The sequence below is a fragment of the Panicum hallii genome, chromosome 2 (genome assembly GCF_002211085.1).
Source record: "Panicum hallii strain FIL2 chromosome 2, PHallii_v3.1, whole genome shotgun sequence".
Lineage (NCBI taxonomy): Eukaryota > Viridiplantae > Streptophyta > Magnoliopsida > Poales > Poaceae > Panicum > Panicum hallii.
The window spans coordinates 44,919,195-44,932,907 of record NC_038043.1 but is presented as its reverse complement, the minus strand read 5'-3'; the positions used below and the strand labels follow the sequence as shown (position 1 = coordinate 44,932,907).

Here is a 13,713-nt window from a genome sequence, read left to right as displayed (position 1 = left end):
CACAACAACAGATTTGGTTATCTTTTGTTGTGCAGTCTTTTACTATCATCCTTGCTCTTGAATGGTAAGGTTGCTTGCCTTCTTTTGGCCGCTGTCCCTGGACTAGGCTGAACCTTAGAAGCTTAGGAAGATTCATTTTGTTGTGCCTCATCTGCTGTCACTTCCACCACTTCTGCTTCCCCATCCTCATCCTCAAGGAACAATGGTCTTCTTCTCTTGTTTGGCTCCAAGTAAGCTGCCATCTCCTTTCTAATTTCAGTGCTCACCTGCTCACAAATCTTTGCATCTCCAAAGCCTCCTGCTAAATGCTGCTTCGACCTTTTTATCCCTCCACGAACTGACCCACCACATAAGGTGCATGCTACCTCATCTTTGTTACTAAGATTTGACCAATAGGCATACTTCCACCCTGGATCCTTTGACCTCTGCAGCTTCCGGGTTGGGTCAGTCTTGGGATCATACGCGCTGACGATGGAAGGTGGACTTGCCATTGTAATGTCAGCTGCATAAAAAGCAACGAACAGAAGATTACAGGCTCCACTTTTTTCAAACTCTTCCTCATATTTGTTGCACCTCAATGTTATATTTGTCACTTCATTGTTCCTTTTCCTGGTCGCAGTATGATAACTGTCAGGTGAGCTATGTAAGCATATTCATTAAAAACACATGTGTGCCTGAAAATTATGGGCTAGCTGCGGCTGAAATTCGTGCTGCTACTGGTGTTACAATAGGAGGAGAATGTTGGATCGCACTGGTGTTTGTGAACATTTGACAAAAACCAAACTTTGTCCATTCAATTTTTTTTCCTCCCGCAAGTGAATACATACGACTATTGGGACATGGTCTTTGATTCGGACATGCCCTGGCGTTCGCTAGTCGCCAATCATTGCCTCATCAGGAAGAGGCAAACTAGCAGCCCTAGTCAAATGCTCAAACTAGAGCCGTGCGTGTGGCATCTTATCCTCGACAGGTTCTTGGTTCCTTTTCAGATAGCCAAGGCCACTCAAGAAGAAAGGAAAAGAAAAAAATTATTTCACGGTGGGTGAAATGTCGTCTCCGTGTCGTACTTTCGCCTTGCTGGGTACTTCTCCATTTTGTGTTTGGCGAGTGCCAGAGAAGTCCATGTTCACGCCTGTTGTCCTCCTGGATTACATGGCCGTGAAGGAAAAGTGCAACTTTGCAAGGTATGAGGTCCGTAGAATCGCCGTCTACTGCAGCCGAAAGCAATGGCAGCTACCTACCCATCGCGTCCTCTGCACCTGAACACGAGATGAAGTGAATTACCATAATAATCAGAGCTAAGTACTAGTAATACGCTTCTATAGATCGTCTGAACTCTGAAGATGTAAGAGTGTTCTCGTTTCAAATCAAAAAAGGAAAGGAGAGAGTAAGATGTCAACACATCCAAAACAGGACAGCTGACGCACTTCGTGTTGGTCGCGAGTTTTTAACAGGCAGAGGTGACAACTGGAACAACCGAAGTGCTTCACCCGGTACGAGGTTTTCTGAGAGGGAAAACTTTATAGTTGGTCTATCGACCGTATTATCCCTTGTACCACAAATAATAGCCAAAGGTTGACCAATCAGGATCCCAGAACATGATTCTGTCATTCTGGCAAGTGCTGCTGACTGAAGCTTCATTAACGGAGGAGCATTCCCTGCCCAAGCACAAGCAGACAAGCACGCTAGCAACGACTCTCCCGCTGATTCTCCTGACCTCTGCAGGCACGGAAAGCATCGCAGTGCAGGCACCTTTCCTCACGGAGTCACGGTGACGGGAGGGGGAGCTCCGACCGCGAGATCCCCAAATCTACCGAGCTCATCATCACCTCTCGAGAACCCATCAAGAATCGAGCGGGGTGTTTGGTTACGGGACTAAAATTTTTTAAATTCTCATTGTATTGATTTTTTATGCTAATTAGAAAAATTGAATATAAGATAATTATAAAACTAGTTGCATAGATGAATGCTAATTTAAGAGATGAATGTATTAAGTCTAATTAATTCATTATTAACACATATTTACTGTAGTGCCATATTATCAAATCATAACTAATTATGCTTAATAGATTCGTCTCGCAAATTAGCCTCCATCAGTGTGATAGGGATTTTAGTCCGTCTAACTAAACACTCTATGTAAATCCAAACACATGAAAACAACAAGAACATGCTACTCTGCCAATATTCTACTAGTATCAATCATATACCGCAGCGCTATCCTCGCGATCGCACCTACGCCCATGTCGCGATCTGCCTCGCTAGCTGCTAGGCCACTCATGGCTACTCCCGGCTCAGGAAGCCGGTGACGAAGGCCAGCTCCTTGACGGAGTTGGGGTCCTTGGGCCTGTCCAGGAAGTAGACGTGCCGCTCGCCGGGCGTTTCGTACTGCTCGACCACCCCGTCCCACCCGCTGTCCCGGAGCGCCGCCGCGTACGCCATGCCGCGCGGACGGAAGTCGTCCAGGCCCGACGACGTCACCGCCACGCGCGAGCACGCCAGCCTCCGCAGCTCCGCGGACAGCGGGTTCACGAGCGGGTCGTCGATGCCGTACCGGCCGCCGCAGATGAACGACCACGTCGCCTCGTACTGGCGCCGCGTCGCCTGGTCCGTCGTCTCCCCGGCCACGGGCTTCTTGCCCCAAAAGTACGGGTCCAGGAGCAGGAGCCCCGTGATGGCCGCGCCGCCGTCCAGCCCGCCTTCCGTGCCCGCGCGCATGGCCATGTTGTGCGCGATGTTGGCGCCGGCGCTGTCCCCGGCCACGAACAGGCGGGACAGGTTGCCCCGGTCCCGCAGCCACGGCTCCGGCCCGGACCCGGCGTTCCTGGCCACCCAGTTGAGCGCCTGCCACGAGTCGTCGTACGCCGTCGGCAGCCGGTGCTCCGGCGCGAGGCGGTACTCCACGGACACCGCCACGACGCGCGCCTTCGCCGCCACCGCGTTCAGGTACGCGTGGTACAGCGGCGTGAAGGCGGACTCGATGACGAACGCGCCGCCGTGGTAGAACACGAGCACGGGGAGCCTGCCGGGGTCCTTCTTCCCTTTCGCCCCGCCGGGCGCCGGGGGCAGGTACATCCGCGCCGCGAGCCCCGTCCCGCCGTCGATGACGACGTCCTTGGAGGCCACCCCCGTGGCCTCGTCGACGCCGGCCGCGCACCGGGCGGTGCCGTCCAGCCGGTGTACGCGGCCGCTCTTGTACATGATGAGGTACGGGGAGAAGTCGAACGCCACGACGCTGTCGTCGGGGTTCGAGGCGTTCCCCGGCGGCGGGCCCGGCGGCAGCGGCTTCCGGTGGTGGCGCGGGATCAAGAAGACGCACAGCAAGGTGGCGGCGAGGAGGAGGAGCAGGGCGAGCGCGAGCAACGCGAGCTTGGCGAGCTGTCGCTTGCTCTTGGCCACCATGATCCCCCACCTGCTGAAGACTAACTGCCCTGACAGGGATCGGAAGAGTAAGCTGGAGTGCTAGGGGAGGAGAAAACAAGTGAGATTTGCGGGGCTCGGTAGACGAACGAGCACCTGTCGCTGATCCGCCGCCGCTACGGATAGAATACAAAATTGCGAGGTTGCTTCTGGGGATGATGCTTGCGGTGGCTTGCGTATTGCAGATTCGCGTGGTGACGGGGAGTAGGAATGTGACGAGACCTTTGTTCGGTGGTCTTGGGGGGGTGGTCCTAGTGGATCGCTGGCATCTCAAGGTGAAGGGGACAGGGAAAGACACCAACTTGTGCTAGCTTAACCGTTCTGCGGAGTGGTCTAGATCGGCAATTATTTGAGCAAGTTTTTCATATTTGCTTTTCTATTTTTGCTAATTTATGTGGGGTGGGTATCAATATTGTTGTGTCAAAGGCATGGCAGACAAGTGATGTCATCTCGTTCGCACTTGTATTCGTGTTGGCCATCCTCCTTGTCACAAATGGTAGTCCATGTTCGAGGCCTGAACAATTTTTTAATCTAAGAAAAACTCTTTTGGTGTGGCATGGAGGACAGGAGCAGGAATGACTGTGGCCCTGCTCCATGTTCTCATCAAAGTCTTGGTTTCTACTCCCTAGACTATTAGTTCTACCCCATGTTCTCATTCAAAATTTTTGTTATGCATCTACACATATATTATGGGTGTGTTCGTTTCCTAGGGTCTAAAGTTCAGAGGTGTCACATCAAAGAGAATCTTATCATTTAGAAGTATTAAATAAAGTCTAATTACAAAACTAATTGCAGAACCCAGGGCTAATTCGCGAGACGAATCTAATGAGGTATATTAGTCCATGATTAGCGGATGATTACTATAGCATCATTGTGGCAAATTATGAATTAATTAGGCTCATTAAATTTGTCTTGTGAATTAGCACCCATCTGTGCAAAAAGTTTTATAAACAAATTTTATTTAATACTTCTAAATAGCAAGATTCTCTTTAATGTGACGGGTCTAAACTTTAGAGGGGAGGAAACGAAGACACCCTATATCTAGATGCATACATAGTCTATGAATCTAGAAAATCCAAAACGGCTAATAATTTAGTACGTAGGAGTAGTAAGCAGGAACGAATCAAAATGCATCATTTTTTTTCAAAATTCATGTTGAAATTCTAACATCCTGGTGCATTTGCAGAGAAGCGTCTGGATGGTTGAACATACCAACCGGTGAGGAACACTTTCAAGAGGAAATTTTAGAGAGTGCAAGATGACATACCATATTCTTTTTTATTTTCTTGTTTGGCTGTGCTTCTTGGAGCCTCTGGCTATGTAGAAATGCCTTAGTCTTTAGGAATGTTATTGTATCCTCCCCTGATGTAGTTGTACTCCGTATTATCTCATTTATGAAGAAGTGGTTGATACTTTTCCGGGAGGAGGACAAGACGAGATTGGAACAAGGGGTGCAGGAGCTGAAGGCCCGGATCTTGTCATGGCAGTCTGAAGTGGGCGCGAGGGGAGCTCTGGCTTGAGTGGCTCTTCGCTTCCTTTTCGTGCTTTAGAGGGAGTTTTTAGAGTGTAGTTCTCCCTGTCTCTGCTGGCTTAGCCGCAGTAGATCTTTTATTTTCACGAACTTTCTCCTATAAAGCTGGCATCCCCAGCAAAACAGTATTCACTTTCTATAAAGTAGGGCCAAGGGTCGTTGGTCTAATTTTGTGTTCGAATTTTTCGCCTCTAAGTTGAAATGTTTAAGATTTCAAAGTTTCGATGTTCGGAGATGAGAATTTGAAGTTGAAATTGTGGGTTTCAAATATCCGAATTTGTGTTTGGAAATGAAACATGAAATTGAGAGCTATATTTTTTGGACTTTTTTATGTCAAATGATCTTGTATAGCTAAGGTCCCGTACTAAAGTTTAGCCCTGTCATATCTAAAATAATCTTACCATTTAGGAGTATTAAATAAAATTTGTTTATAATTTTTTGCACACATAGGCGCTAATTCATGAGACAAATTTAATGAGCCTAATTAATCTATAATTTGCTACAGTGGTAATATAGTAACCATCCGCTAATCATGGATTAATATACCTTATTAGATTCGTCTCGAAAATTAGCCTTAAGATTCTGCAATTAGTTTTGTAATTGGATTTTATTTAATGCTTCTAAATGATAAAATTTCTTTTGATGTGACAGGTCTAAAATTTAACTCTCCGGAACTAAACAGCTTCTAAAATTAGGTTGAGGTGAAGTTGAAAAGGCTCGTAAAATTACGAAGAGGATACACAAAGCAGCAACTGCAGGAACTGGGCAACCTAGCATATTTGCAACCTCAATACCTCAGGCTCCTTCAATACTAGTCCTAGCATATTTGTTCGCCTGCAGTGGACTAAGTACCGGGCGCCCCGTCTGGTAGGTTACCAACCTGCTGTATTCTGGAAGTCTGGAACCCTGCGGCTCTTGCTTCATCTGATGGCTACCGGCAGGTCAAGGGCTCATCCAACGGCTGTCACGGGCTCCCAGGGCATCGGATCCAGGACGCCCCCCAATCACCCAGTGCTCAACGCTTGCTTCTCTAATCCCTCTACCAACCACAGCCCGCAACCACAAGAAGAAACCTGCAGGAGATGCCCGATCTGTCGCGACGGGTGCTCTGCCTGGCACTCCTCGTCGCCGCGCTCGCCGCCCTGCTCCTCCGGCTCCCGATCCGCAGCCACCTCCTCAAGCCCCGCGCCGCCATGGACCCCGACTCCGAGGTCGAGTTCGAGCTGCAGGGCGTGATGCGCATGTACAAGAGCGGCCGCGTCGAGCGCTTCGACGGCACGGAGACCGTCCCGCCCTCCCCCGACGGCGACCCAGCCAACGGCGTCACTTCCAAGGACGTCGTCCTCGACCCCGCCGCAGGCGTCTCCGCCCGCCTCTACCTCCCGCCCGGGGTGGAGCCAGGCAAGAGGCTCCCCGTCGTCGTGTTCTTCCACGGCGGCGCGTTCATGGTCCACACCGCCGCCTCCCCGCTCTACCACATCTACGCCGCCTCCCTCGCCGCCGCGGTCCCCGCCCTCGTCGTCTCCGTCGACTACCGTCTCGCGCCCGAGCACCGCCTCCCCGCCGCCTACGACGACGCGTTCGCGGCCCTCAAGGCGGTCGTCGCCGCGTGCCGCGCGGACGGCGCCGAGGCCGAGCCTTGGCTCGCCGCGCACGGCGACGCCTCCCGCGTCGTCCTCGCCGGGGACAGCGCCGGCGCCAACATGGCGCACAACGCCGCGATACGGCTGCGGAAGGAGCCCATCGATGGCTACGGCGACACGGTCAGCGGCATTGTGCTCCTGCACCCGTACTTCTGGGGGAAGGAGCCGCTGGGCGCGGAGCCCACGGACCCCGGTTACCGCGCCATTTTCGACCCCACGTGGGAGTTCATCTGCGGCGGGAAGTTCGGCCTCGACCACCCGTACATCAACCCGATGGCGGCGCCGGAGGAGTGGAGGCAGCTCGGGTGCCGCCGCGTGCTGGTGACCACGGCGGAGCAGTGCTGGTTCGTGGAGAGGGCGCGGGCGTACGCGGAGGAGATCAAGAAGTGCGGGTGGGACGGGGAGCTCGAGTTCTACGAGACCAAGGGCGAGGAGCACGTCTTCTTCTTGCCCAAGCACGGCAGTGACAACGCCGTCAAGGAGCTCGCCGTCGTGGCCGACTTTGTCAGGCGCTGTTGAGATTGATTTGCTTGTTCGTCCGGCACGGCGGCACCTGGTGTGTGATTTAGCAACAAAGATACGCACAGGCACAGTTATAATGATTTTGATTTTGTTGGCCAGATTGCAAGATTTGGAAGGAAAAATGAAACTGTCTAATCTGGCAGCAATACTCCTGGTTCTGAATTTCTGATGCGCATTCAGAATTTGAGATTGGCATGGCACTGAATTTCTAAAGTAGGCAACCAACCTGCTGTGTTTGATCCGTGTGCTTAAAATTTCCTTGAATTTGAATTCCGCCTAATAAATGTACCTTCTGCTTCATGACCCAGTAACTTCATCTCACGATTCGACAGCTCACCTCATAAAATTAGAAATTGATCCATTTCAGTGGATGCTTCTTTTGAACTACCTGCACAGACTAGCACTTTCGAACTAGTCTTCCATTCCACTCTTTGTTAAGAAAGAACTTTTTTATTGCACTAACAGTACAAAAGGCAGTACTTATGCTTAGACTCGTAAATAAAGGAGCACTATTTTATCAGAGTTGCAGTGCGGTTAGTACTTTTGATAACATTTGTGATAGAAAGGAACCATACTTTATCACACTTGCATTACGAATAGTAAGTACTTTTGATTACAGTTTCAATCCAAAGGAGATGTTCTTATTTCATTGAAATGGAAAAGAAATTGCACCTACAAATTTCAATTCAGGCCTGCCTCTCTGATTCAGTCCCTGCCAAGGAAAGCAACAACCTGATCCCTCAGCGCCAAAGACATAGGATGCAGTAGAATTTTCCATGATCTCTCTCGTCTTCCTTGTCTCGCCGTCCGCCGGTTCCTTTCCTTCAAACATAGGATGCAGTAGAATTGCCCCCCTCTGCAAGGGCCCCTGAAGGCAAACCATGGCGAGCACCTGCCATGACCACTATGTTGTGAACAACGTTGGCGCCTCCTCTCTCTCCGGCCTACAAGATACGGCTGGAGTCGCCGTGCTCCGACAGCCACGGACAGCACCTGACGCGGCCTAATTCAGCGCTGTCCAAGAGTTGTCATAGGCCGCCGGAAGAACTTCTGCCGTAGGCACGCAACCTGCTGCTTTTTAACTTTGAGCTGTATGCTTACAAACGATGGACACTGTTTCTTTTGGTTCACTGCCTTCACAGCCCTAGACCTTCATCTCACATTTCGACAGCTCGAGTCATAAAACTAGGAATGGATCCATTTCAGTGGATGTTTCTTTCAAACTCCTGCTACATTTGCTGTACTCAAATTAAAGAAAAAGCAACGGCATGGCACTGACATCCGTTCATTCCACCCCTCATTCAAAAGAACTTCTGATTGCAATAGCTCTTACACAAATCAGTAGTGCTTCGGCTTACACTTGTAAGTAAAGGAACAGCTTTTATTACAGCTGCAGTACGATTACGACGTTTAGGTACATCGCAACACAAAGTAACAATTTTCATCACACCTGAGTCGAGTACTGAATTGCAACATGCACCGGCTTCAACGATTCATTCAGTCTTCGCCAAGGAAGGCGACCAACCTGTCCATCAGTGCCAAGGACTCCTCGCACTCCGGCTTGTGGAGGAAGAACACATGCTCCTCCCCTACGGACTCCAACCACTCCATCGAATCGCGCCACCCGCTCTCCTTCACGGCCTGGTAGTATGCCGTGGCCCTTGCCCGCGCGTAGTAATCTCCCTCGGCCGAGCAAACAAGCAGCTTCCGGCATGCCAGGTTCTGCAAGCTCGGCACTCCGTCGGCCATGGGGTTCAGCCTCGGATCGTCCAGACCTTCCGTGCTCTGCGGACTGATAAGCGGCCAGAGCTTCTCCGTCATCTCCCTCGTCTCTCTTGACTCGCCGTCGACCGGCTCCTCTCCGGAAAACATAGGATGCAGCAGAATCGCCCCTCCAAGGAGACCCCGGAAGGCAAACCACCGCGGGCACCTGCCATGATCGCTATGTTGTGAACGATGTTGGCGCCTCCGCTGTCGCCGGCCAAGAAGACACGTCTGGTGTCGCCGTGGTCGGACAGCCACGGATCGGCGGCGCCTGACGCGGCACAGCGGAGCGCTGCCCACGAGTCCTCGTAGGCCGCTGGAAGCGGGTGCTCCGGGGCCAGACGGTAGTTGACCGACACCGCTAGGACACCGGCCTTGGAGGCAACGGAGTTGAGGTACCTGTGGTACGCCGGAGAGACGGCCGAGTCGACCACGAAGCCGCCGCCGTGGAAGTACACGAGGATGGGCACCTTCTTATGCTCGGCGGTGAGGAGGTGGTCGGGGATGTAGAAGCGGACAAAGACGCCGGTGGCGCCGTCGACGACGACGTCCTTGGAGGCGACCCTGGTGACGGTATCAGAGCCGGGCAGGGTGGCCTCCGTCCCGTAGAAGCGCTCCACACGGCCATCGTCGTGAACGCGAAAGGAGCGGGGAATCGAATACCAATCTTGTGGATGGATCCATGACTAGCTAGCTGGAGCCTGGAGCAGGGGAAAAGACTGTTTATGGTTGATGTTCCCTGGTCGAGAAAGGCAAACGCCGCCTCCGACCCTGTTTTCTGTGATTATGGTTGAACCCACCGGCGGACCACAGCGGAGGTGAAATTGGGTTCCGGCCCCCTTCTCAAAATAAATTACTAGCCCAACACTAAATAGCTCATGATATCTGTCGGAGGATTTCTCCAGCCGGGTGGCGGAAAGCACCCGTCTAATCCTAGTTAAGGATGGGTTTGGAAGAGGCTTAGGAGTGCTCGATCGGCGAACAGATGAACGCTGGAAGGCTACAGAGATTTAGAGTGGTTCGGGCCGCCGAAGCGTAACACCCTACGTCCACTTTGGTGTTGTTTTGCTTGAAGACTGGATGAAGCTTAGCATACAGCTTGTGCTTATGCAGCCTGGAACTTAGAACATCTAGCGTGAGTGTTCTTGATCCCGTGTTCTAGCGAGTGCATTCTCCCTTTTATAGTCCAAGGGGGATGCTTACACTGAGCGGGACCCCGACATGTGGGTCCGGCCAACAGGAGCTTGTTCTACAAGAGATATGGAGGTCATCTCCTCGAGCTCCTCTCTGTAGTCCTCTCGATCGGGGAGTTGATGTGCGTATCCATAGTCGGGATACGGCCGTGTACAGCCTTGTCTTGTACAGTGTTCGGTGTCAGCGTTGCCCAACAGTGAAGCCGTGCTGTCACTGTTGGGATCGAACCTCCAGTCAGGGGGCGAGCCAGCGCTGACTCGTGCCATGCGCACTGTTACATCGCAAGCCTTAGCACGCCTATTACAGACCATCGTCACACGCGCAGCGCCGTGACGGGACTGCACACAGTCCGCGCACTGTGCGCGGTGATACGACGCGCCGCTTTCAGATCAAGCGGGCTTACCGTGGTGTCAGCTTACCTGCCCCGTGTGTCAGTGGCAGGCCGCACCTTTTGATCTTGGCGCGCCCAGCTCACCTACCGCATTGAATGCTGGTAGGTGGAGAGGCGACCCGTAAGGGGCCTCCGGCCGCAGGCACGCGGCGGGGTCAGCCCCGCTCCTCCCGCCGGGCAGCACATGGCGGCTCCGGACCCCTTCCCGGGGGAAAGAGGGGTCCGGGGCCCCCGTGGCCGGCCGGAGCGGGCTGACCTGTGATGGTCTGGCCATCACACGTGGCGGCCCCGGACCTCCCAGGGGAGGCCGGGTCCGCAGGGATTACCCGAGAGCTCTCCCGCCCACGTGGGTGTGCAAAGGCCCCGGACCTCACGGAGCACGGGGAGGGTCCGGAGACCGTGGTTCCAGCAGTCAGGCCCGGAGGCCGTATGCCACGTGGCCCAGAGGCGAGGGGGAGCGTGGATTATGAGAAGTCCCAGGACCTGGACACCCTAGCAGGAGGTACCCCTATCTGCATGTACCGACAATATCCAATGCTTAAGGCTAAAAAAAATCTAACCAGCTAGTAGCTAAGCGCATCAACGCACACGCCAGGCCCATCAACCCATCACGGTCCGCCACACTCGAACCAAATGGTGCATGTGGAGCACGGGTACTGAAGAGTTTCGGTCCTCGATTCTTTTTCACTCTTATATTCAGTTGCCTAAAATTCTTTTTTTTTCAGGACATTAAGTTGCCGTTCTCTGATATTACACTTAGATATATTGCTCCTTTTATGTTGCAGATGCTGCTCTTTGATATTGTAGATGAATAGAACAAAACATAATGCGGCAACTCCCACCATAATATTGCAGGCCTTATTTTTCGATGTTTTGAATGATGATTTTCAGTGTTGCAACCAGTTGCCTGAAATTTTCTTAATTTCCAGAATACATCAAATCCTTTTTTGTAACTCTAGATTTTGACTCTTGATAGAAAAAAGAGGCCCTTTGTAATCTTGTGTGATCAAACTGACTTCGTCGCAAAAAAAAAAAGGAAGAAGAAAACTGACTGCCACGAACATAGCCAAAAGCGATAGGCGATAGCACAACATATATTAGTCTGAGACTCCGAGCACAATTATTCAACAGAAATTTCTGATTATTGAATTCAGCAATCAGTTGCATCTTGGCTTGTTGTTCCATTCAGCTCGACCAACGCGGCCGTTGTCACGCATGACGCATTCAATTCCCGGCGAAGAAAGCGACGAGCCGGTCCATGAGCGCCACGGCCTCATCGCAGCCGGGCTCGAAGAGGAAGAAGGCGTGCTCCTGGCCCCTGGACTCGAACCACTCCACCTTGCCGCTCCAGCCGCTCGCAGCGAGGGCCTCGTAGTACGCCCTGTCCCTCGGCCGCAGCAAGTCACGCTCCGCCGCGCAGACGAGGACCCTCTTGCACGGAAGGTTCCGCAGGCTCGTTGCCGCGGCGACCAAGGGGTTCATCCGCGGATCGTCCGCGCCGTCGGTCGCCTCGGGGCACGCGAACACCCACAGCTTCTCCGAGAACGCAGCCCACTCCGGCGTCTCGCCGTCGATGGGCTCCCTCCCGCCGAACCCCGCGTGGAGCAGGACCGCACCCTCGACCCGCGCCGCCGCCGCCGCCGTGCCCGGGGCCGCCTCGCCTTCGGACGCGGCCATCATCGCGACGTTGTGGACGATGTTCCCGCCGGCGCTGTCGCCGGCCAGGTAGAGGCGGCCGAGGTCGCCGTGCTGCGACAGCCAGGGGTCCCCTTTACCAGAGACCGCCCACCTGAGCGCGCGGAGCGAGTCCTCGTAGCCGGCCGGCAGCGGGTGCTCGGGCGCGAGGCGGTAGTTCACGGAGACGACGAGCAGGCCGGCCCTCGCGGACAGGGAGTTGAGGAACTGCTGGTACATCGGAGACGCCGCCGACTGGGCGACGAAGCCGCCGCCGTGGAAGTAGACCAGCACGGGGAGCTTCTTGCTGTCGGCGTCGGACCGGGAGGCCGTCTCCGGAAGGTAGAGGCGAACGTAGAGTCCGGTGTCGCCGTCGATGACGACATCCTTCGACGTGACGCCGGTACTGGCGTCGAAGCTGGGCGGCACAGTGGTCGTGCCGATCAGGCGGTCGATGCGCCGGTCGCTGTAGATGCGGAAGAACGGGCAGTCCAGTATGACTTCGGAGCTGGGATCCATGGCGACTGGTGCGTGTGGGTGGGAACTGGGGAGTAGTAGTGGAGACGAGCGGAAATTTCAAAGAAGGTGGTGGCGGAGGTGGGCAAGGTATTGATTGTCATCTCCTCGTGCTGAGTACTCCGTAGTTTAAGTACCGTCGGTGGCAGGTAACCTTAAGTGGCATAGTCCCATGCCACCTGTGCTCGCCTCGCACCCTACCCATACTCCCACTTCAAAAAAATATCAAAAACATACAAAAAAATCAACCAAAAATATAAAGGGTAGATAATGTAAAGATACATGCTCTTGCAAAATTTGAAAATAAAAAAAGACATGCAATGAGAAAAAGAAGACAAATCAATATGTGAATAGGGGTGTGTGTGTGTGTTTTGGATCCACACCCAAGACCCAACCCAATAAAATGCTTTTCTTTTTTTGTTTCTCCTTGCATAAAATTTTGTCGTTCTCAAATTTTGCATGAGCACGTTTCTTTGCATCATCTGTCCATTTATGTTTTTTTTTGAACTGGTCCATTTATGTTTTTGGTTGATTTTTTTTCATGCATACTTTGATGAGATTTTCTGAAAGTGCAGGGTATGTCCTCATTCCTATGGGTCATCGATTTGTCTTGCCCCAGTCAGGTTGTGATAATATTTGTGAATACTCTCCTCCAAATTGTAGGACACTAACATCAGAGATGTAGCATGCTATCTTCAGCGAGGCAGCGACGATGTTTCAAACCTGACGCAGTGCGGCAGTGGCAGCGTGGCAATACGACGCAGTTCTCAATCCGAAGGCCTGTACAGCCGCTGGTGGGGGGAATTGATAATCTGGTGGGCTGACTTATCTCGTTCGTTCTGGAGCCGAAGCCCTTAACTACACCAGCCCAGCCCATCAGGCTATCGTCGGGCCATTCCTTAAATGGGCCCATGAGGAGCCTATCCCTTGCGGTTGGAGAACGAAAGCAGCGTCGAACTATTTTCCAACACGGCGGCTCACCAGCTCTCTCCTATCTTGACAGAGAAGCGTGAAACCCAAAACATGGCAATCGGTCTGTGTGTTGTTCGGTTGTCTGTTTG

The 13,713-nt window shown here is 52.7% G+C and overlaps 3 protein-coding genes and 1 pseudogene across 4 annotated transcripts; 1 reads left to right on the top strand and 3 right to left on the bottom strand.

Annotated features, from left to right (window-relative positions):
* Window positions 1–2,056: 2,056 nt before the first annotated feature.
* Window positions 2,057–3,933, bottom strand: LOC112882009 (probable carboxylesterase 12). Of its 2 annotated transcripts, none has more exons than XM_025946957.1 (2): window positions 3,514–3,933; window positions 2,057–3,423 (listed from the first exon to the last, which is right to left on the bottom strand). In XM_025946957.1, exon 2 carries the CDS (start codon window positions 3,397–3,399, stop codon window positions 2,281–2,283), a length of 1,119 nt encoding a protein of 372 aa, XP_025802742.1. In that variant the 5' UTR covers window positions 3,400–3,423; window positions 3,514–3,933; the 3' UTR covers window positions 2,057–2,280. The 2 variants fall into 2 exon arrangements, with proteins under 2 accessions (XP_025802742.1, XP_025802741.1); XM_025946956.1 differs by having other exon boundaries at window positions 2,057–3,428; window positions 3,514–3,932.
* Window positions 3,934–5,999: 2,066 nt separating this feature from the next.
* LOC112881753 (probable carboxylesterase 7) lies at window positions 6,000–7,355 on the top strand. Its single transcript, XM_025946605.1, has one exon. The coding sequence runs from the start codon at window positions 6,031–6,033 to the stop codon at window positions 7,108–7,110; it is 1,080 nt and encodes a 359-aa protein (XP_025802390.1). The 5' UTR covers window positions 6,000–6,030; the 3' UTR covers window positions 7,111–7,355.
* A 1,033-nt stretch (window positions 7,356–8,388) lies between these two features.
* On the bottom strand, window positions 8,389–9,705 carry LOC112882153 (annotated as a pseudogene).
* A 1,820-nt stretch (window positions 9,706–11,525) lies between these two features.
* Window positions 11,526–12,745, bottom strand: LOC112879417 (tuliposide A-converting enzyme 1, chloroplastic-like). Its single transcript, XM_025943660.1, has one exon. The coding sequence runs from the start codon at window positions 12,653–12,655 to the stop codon at window positions 11,687–11,689; it is 969 nt and encodes a 322-aa protein (XP_025799445.1). The 5' UTR covers window positions 12,656–12,745; the 3' UTR covers window positions 11,526–11,686.
* Between the last annotated feature and the right edge of the window lie 968 nt (window positions 12,746–13,713).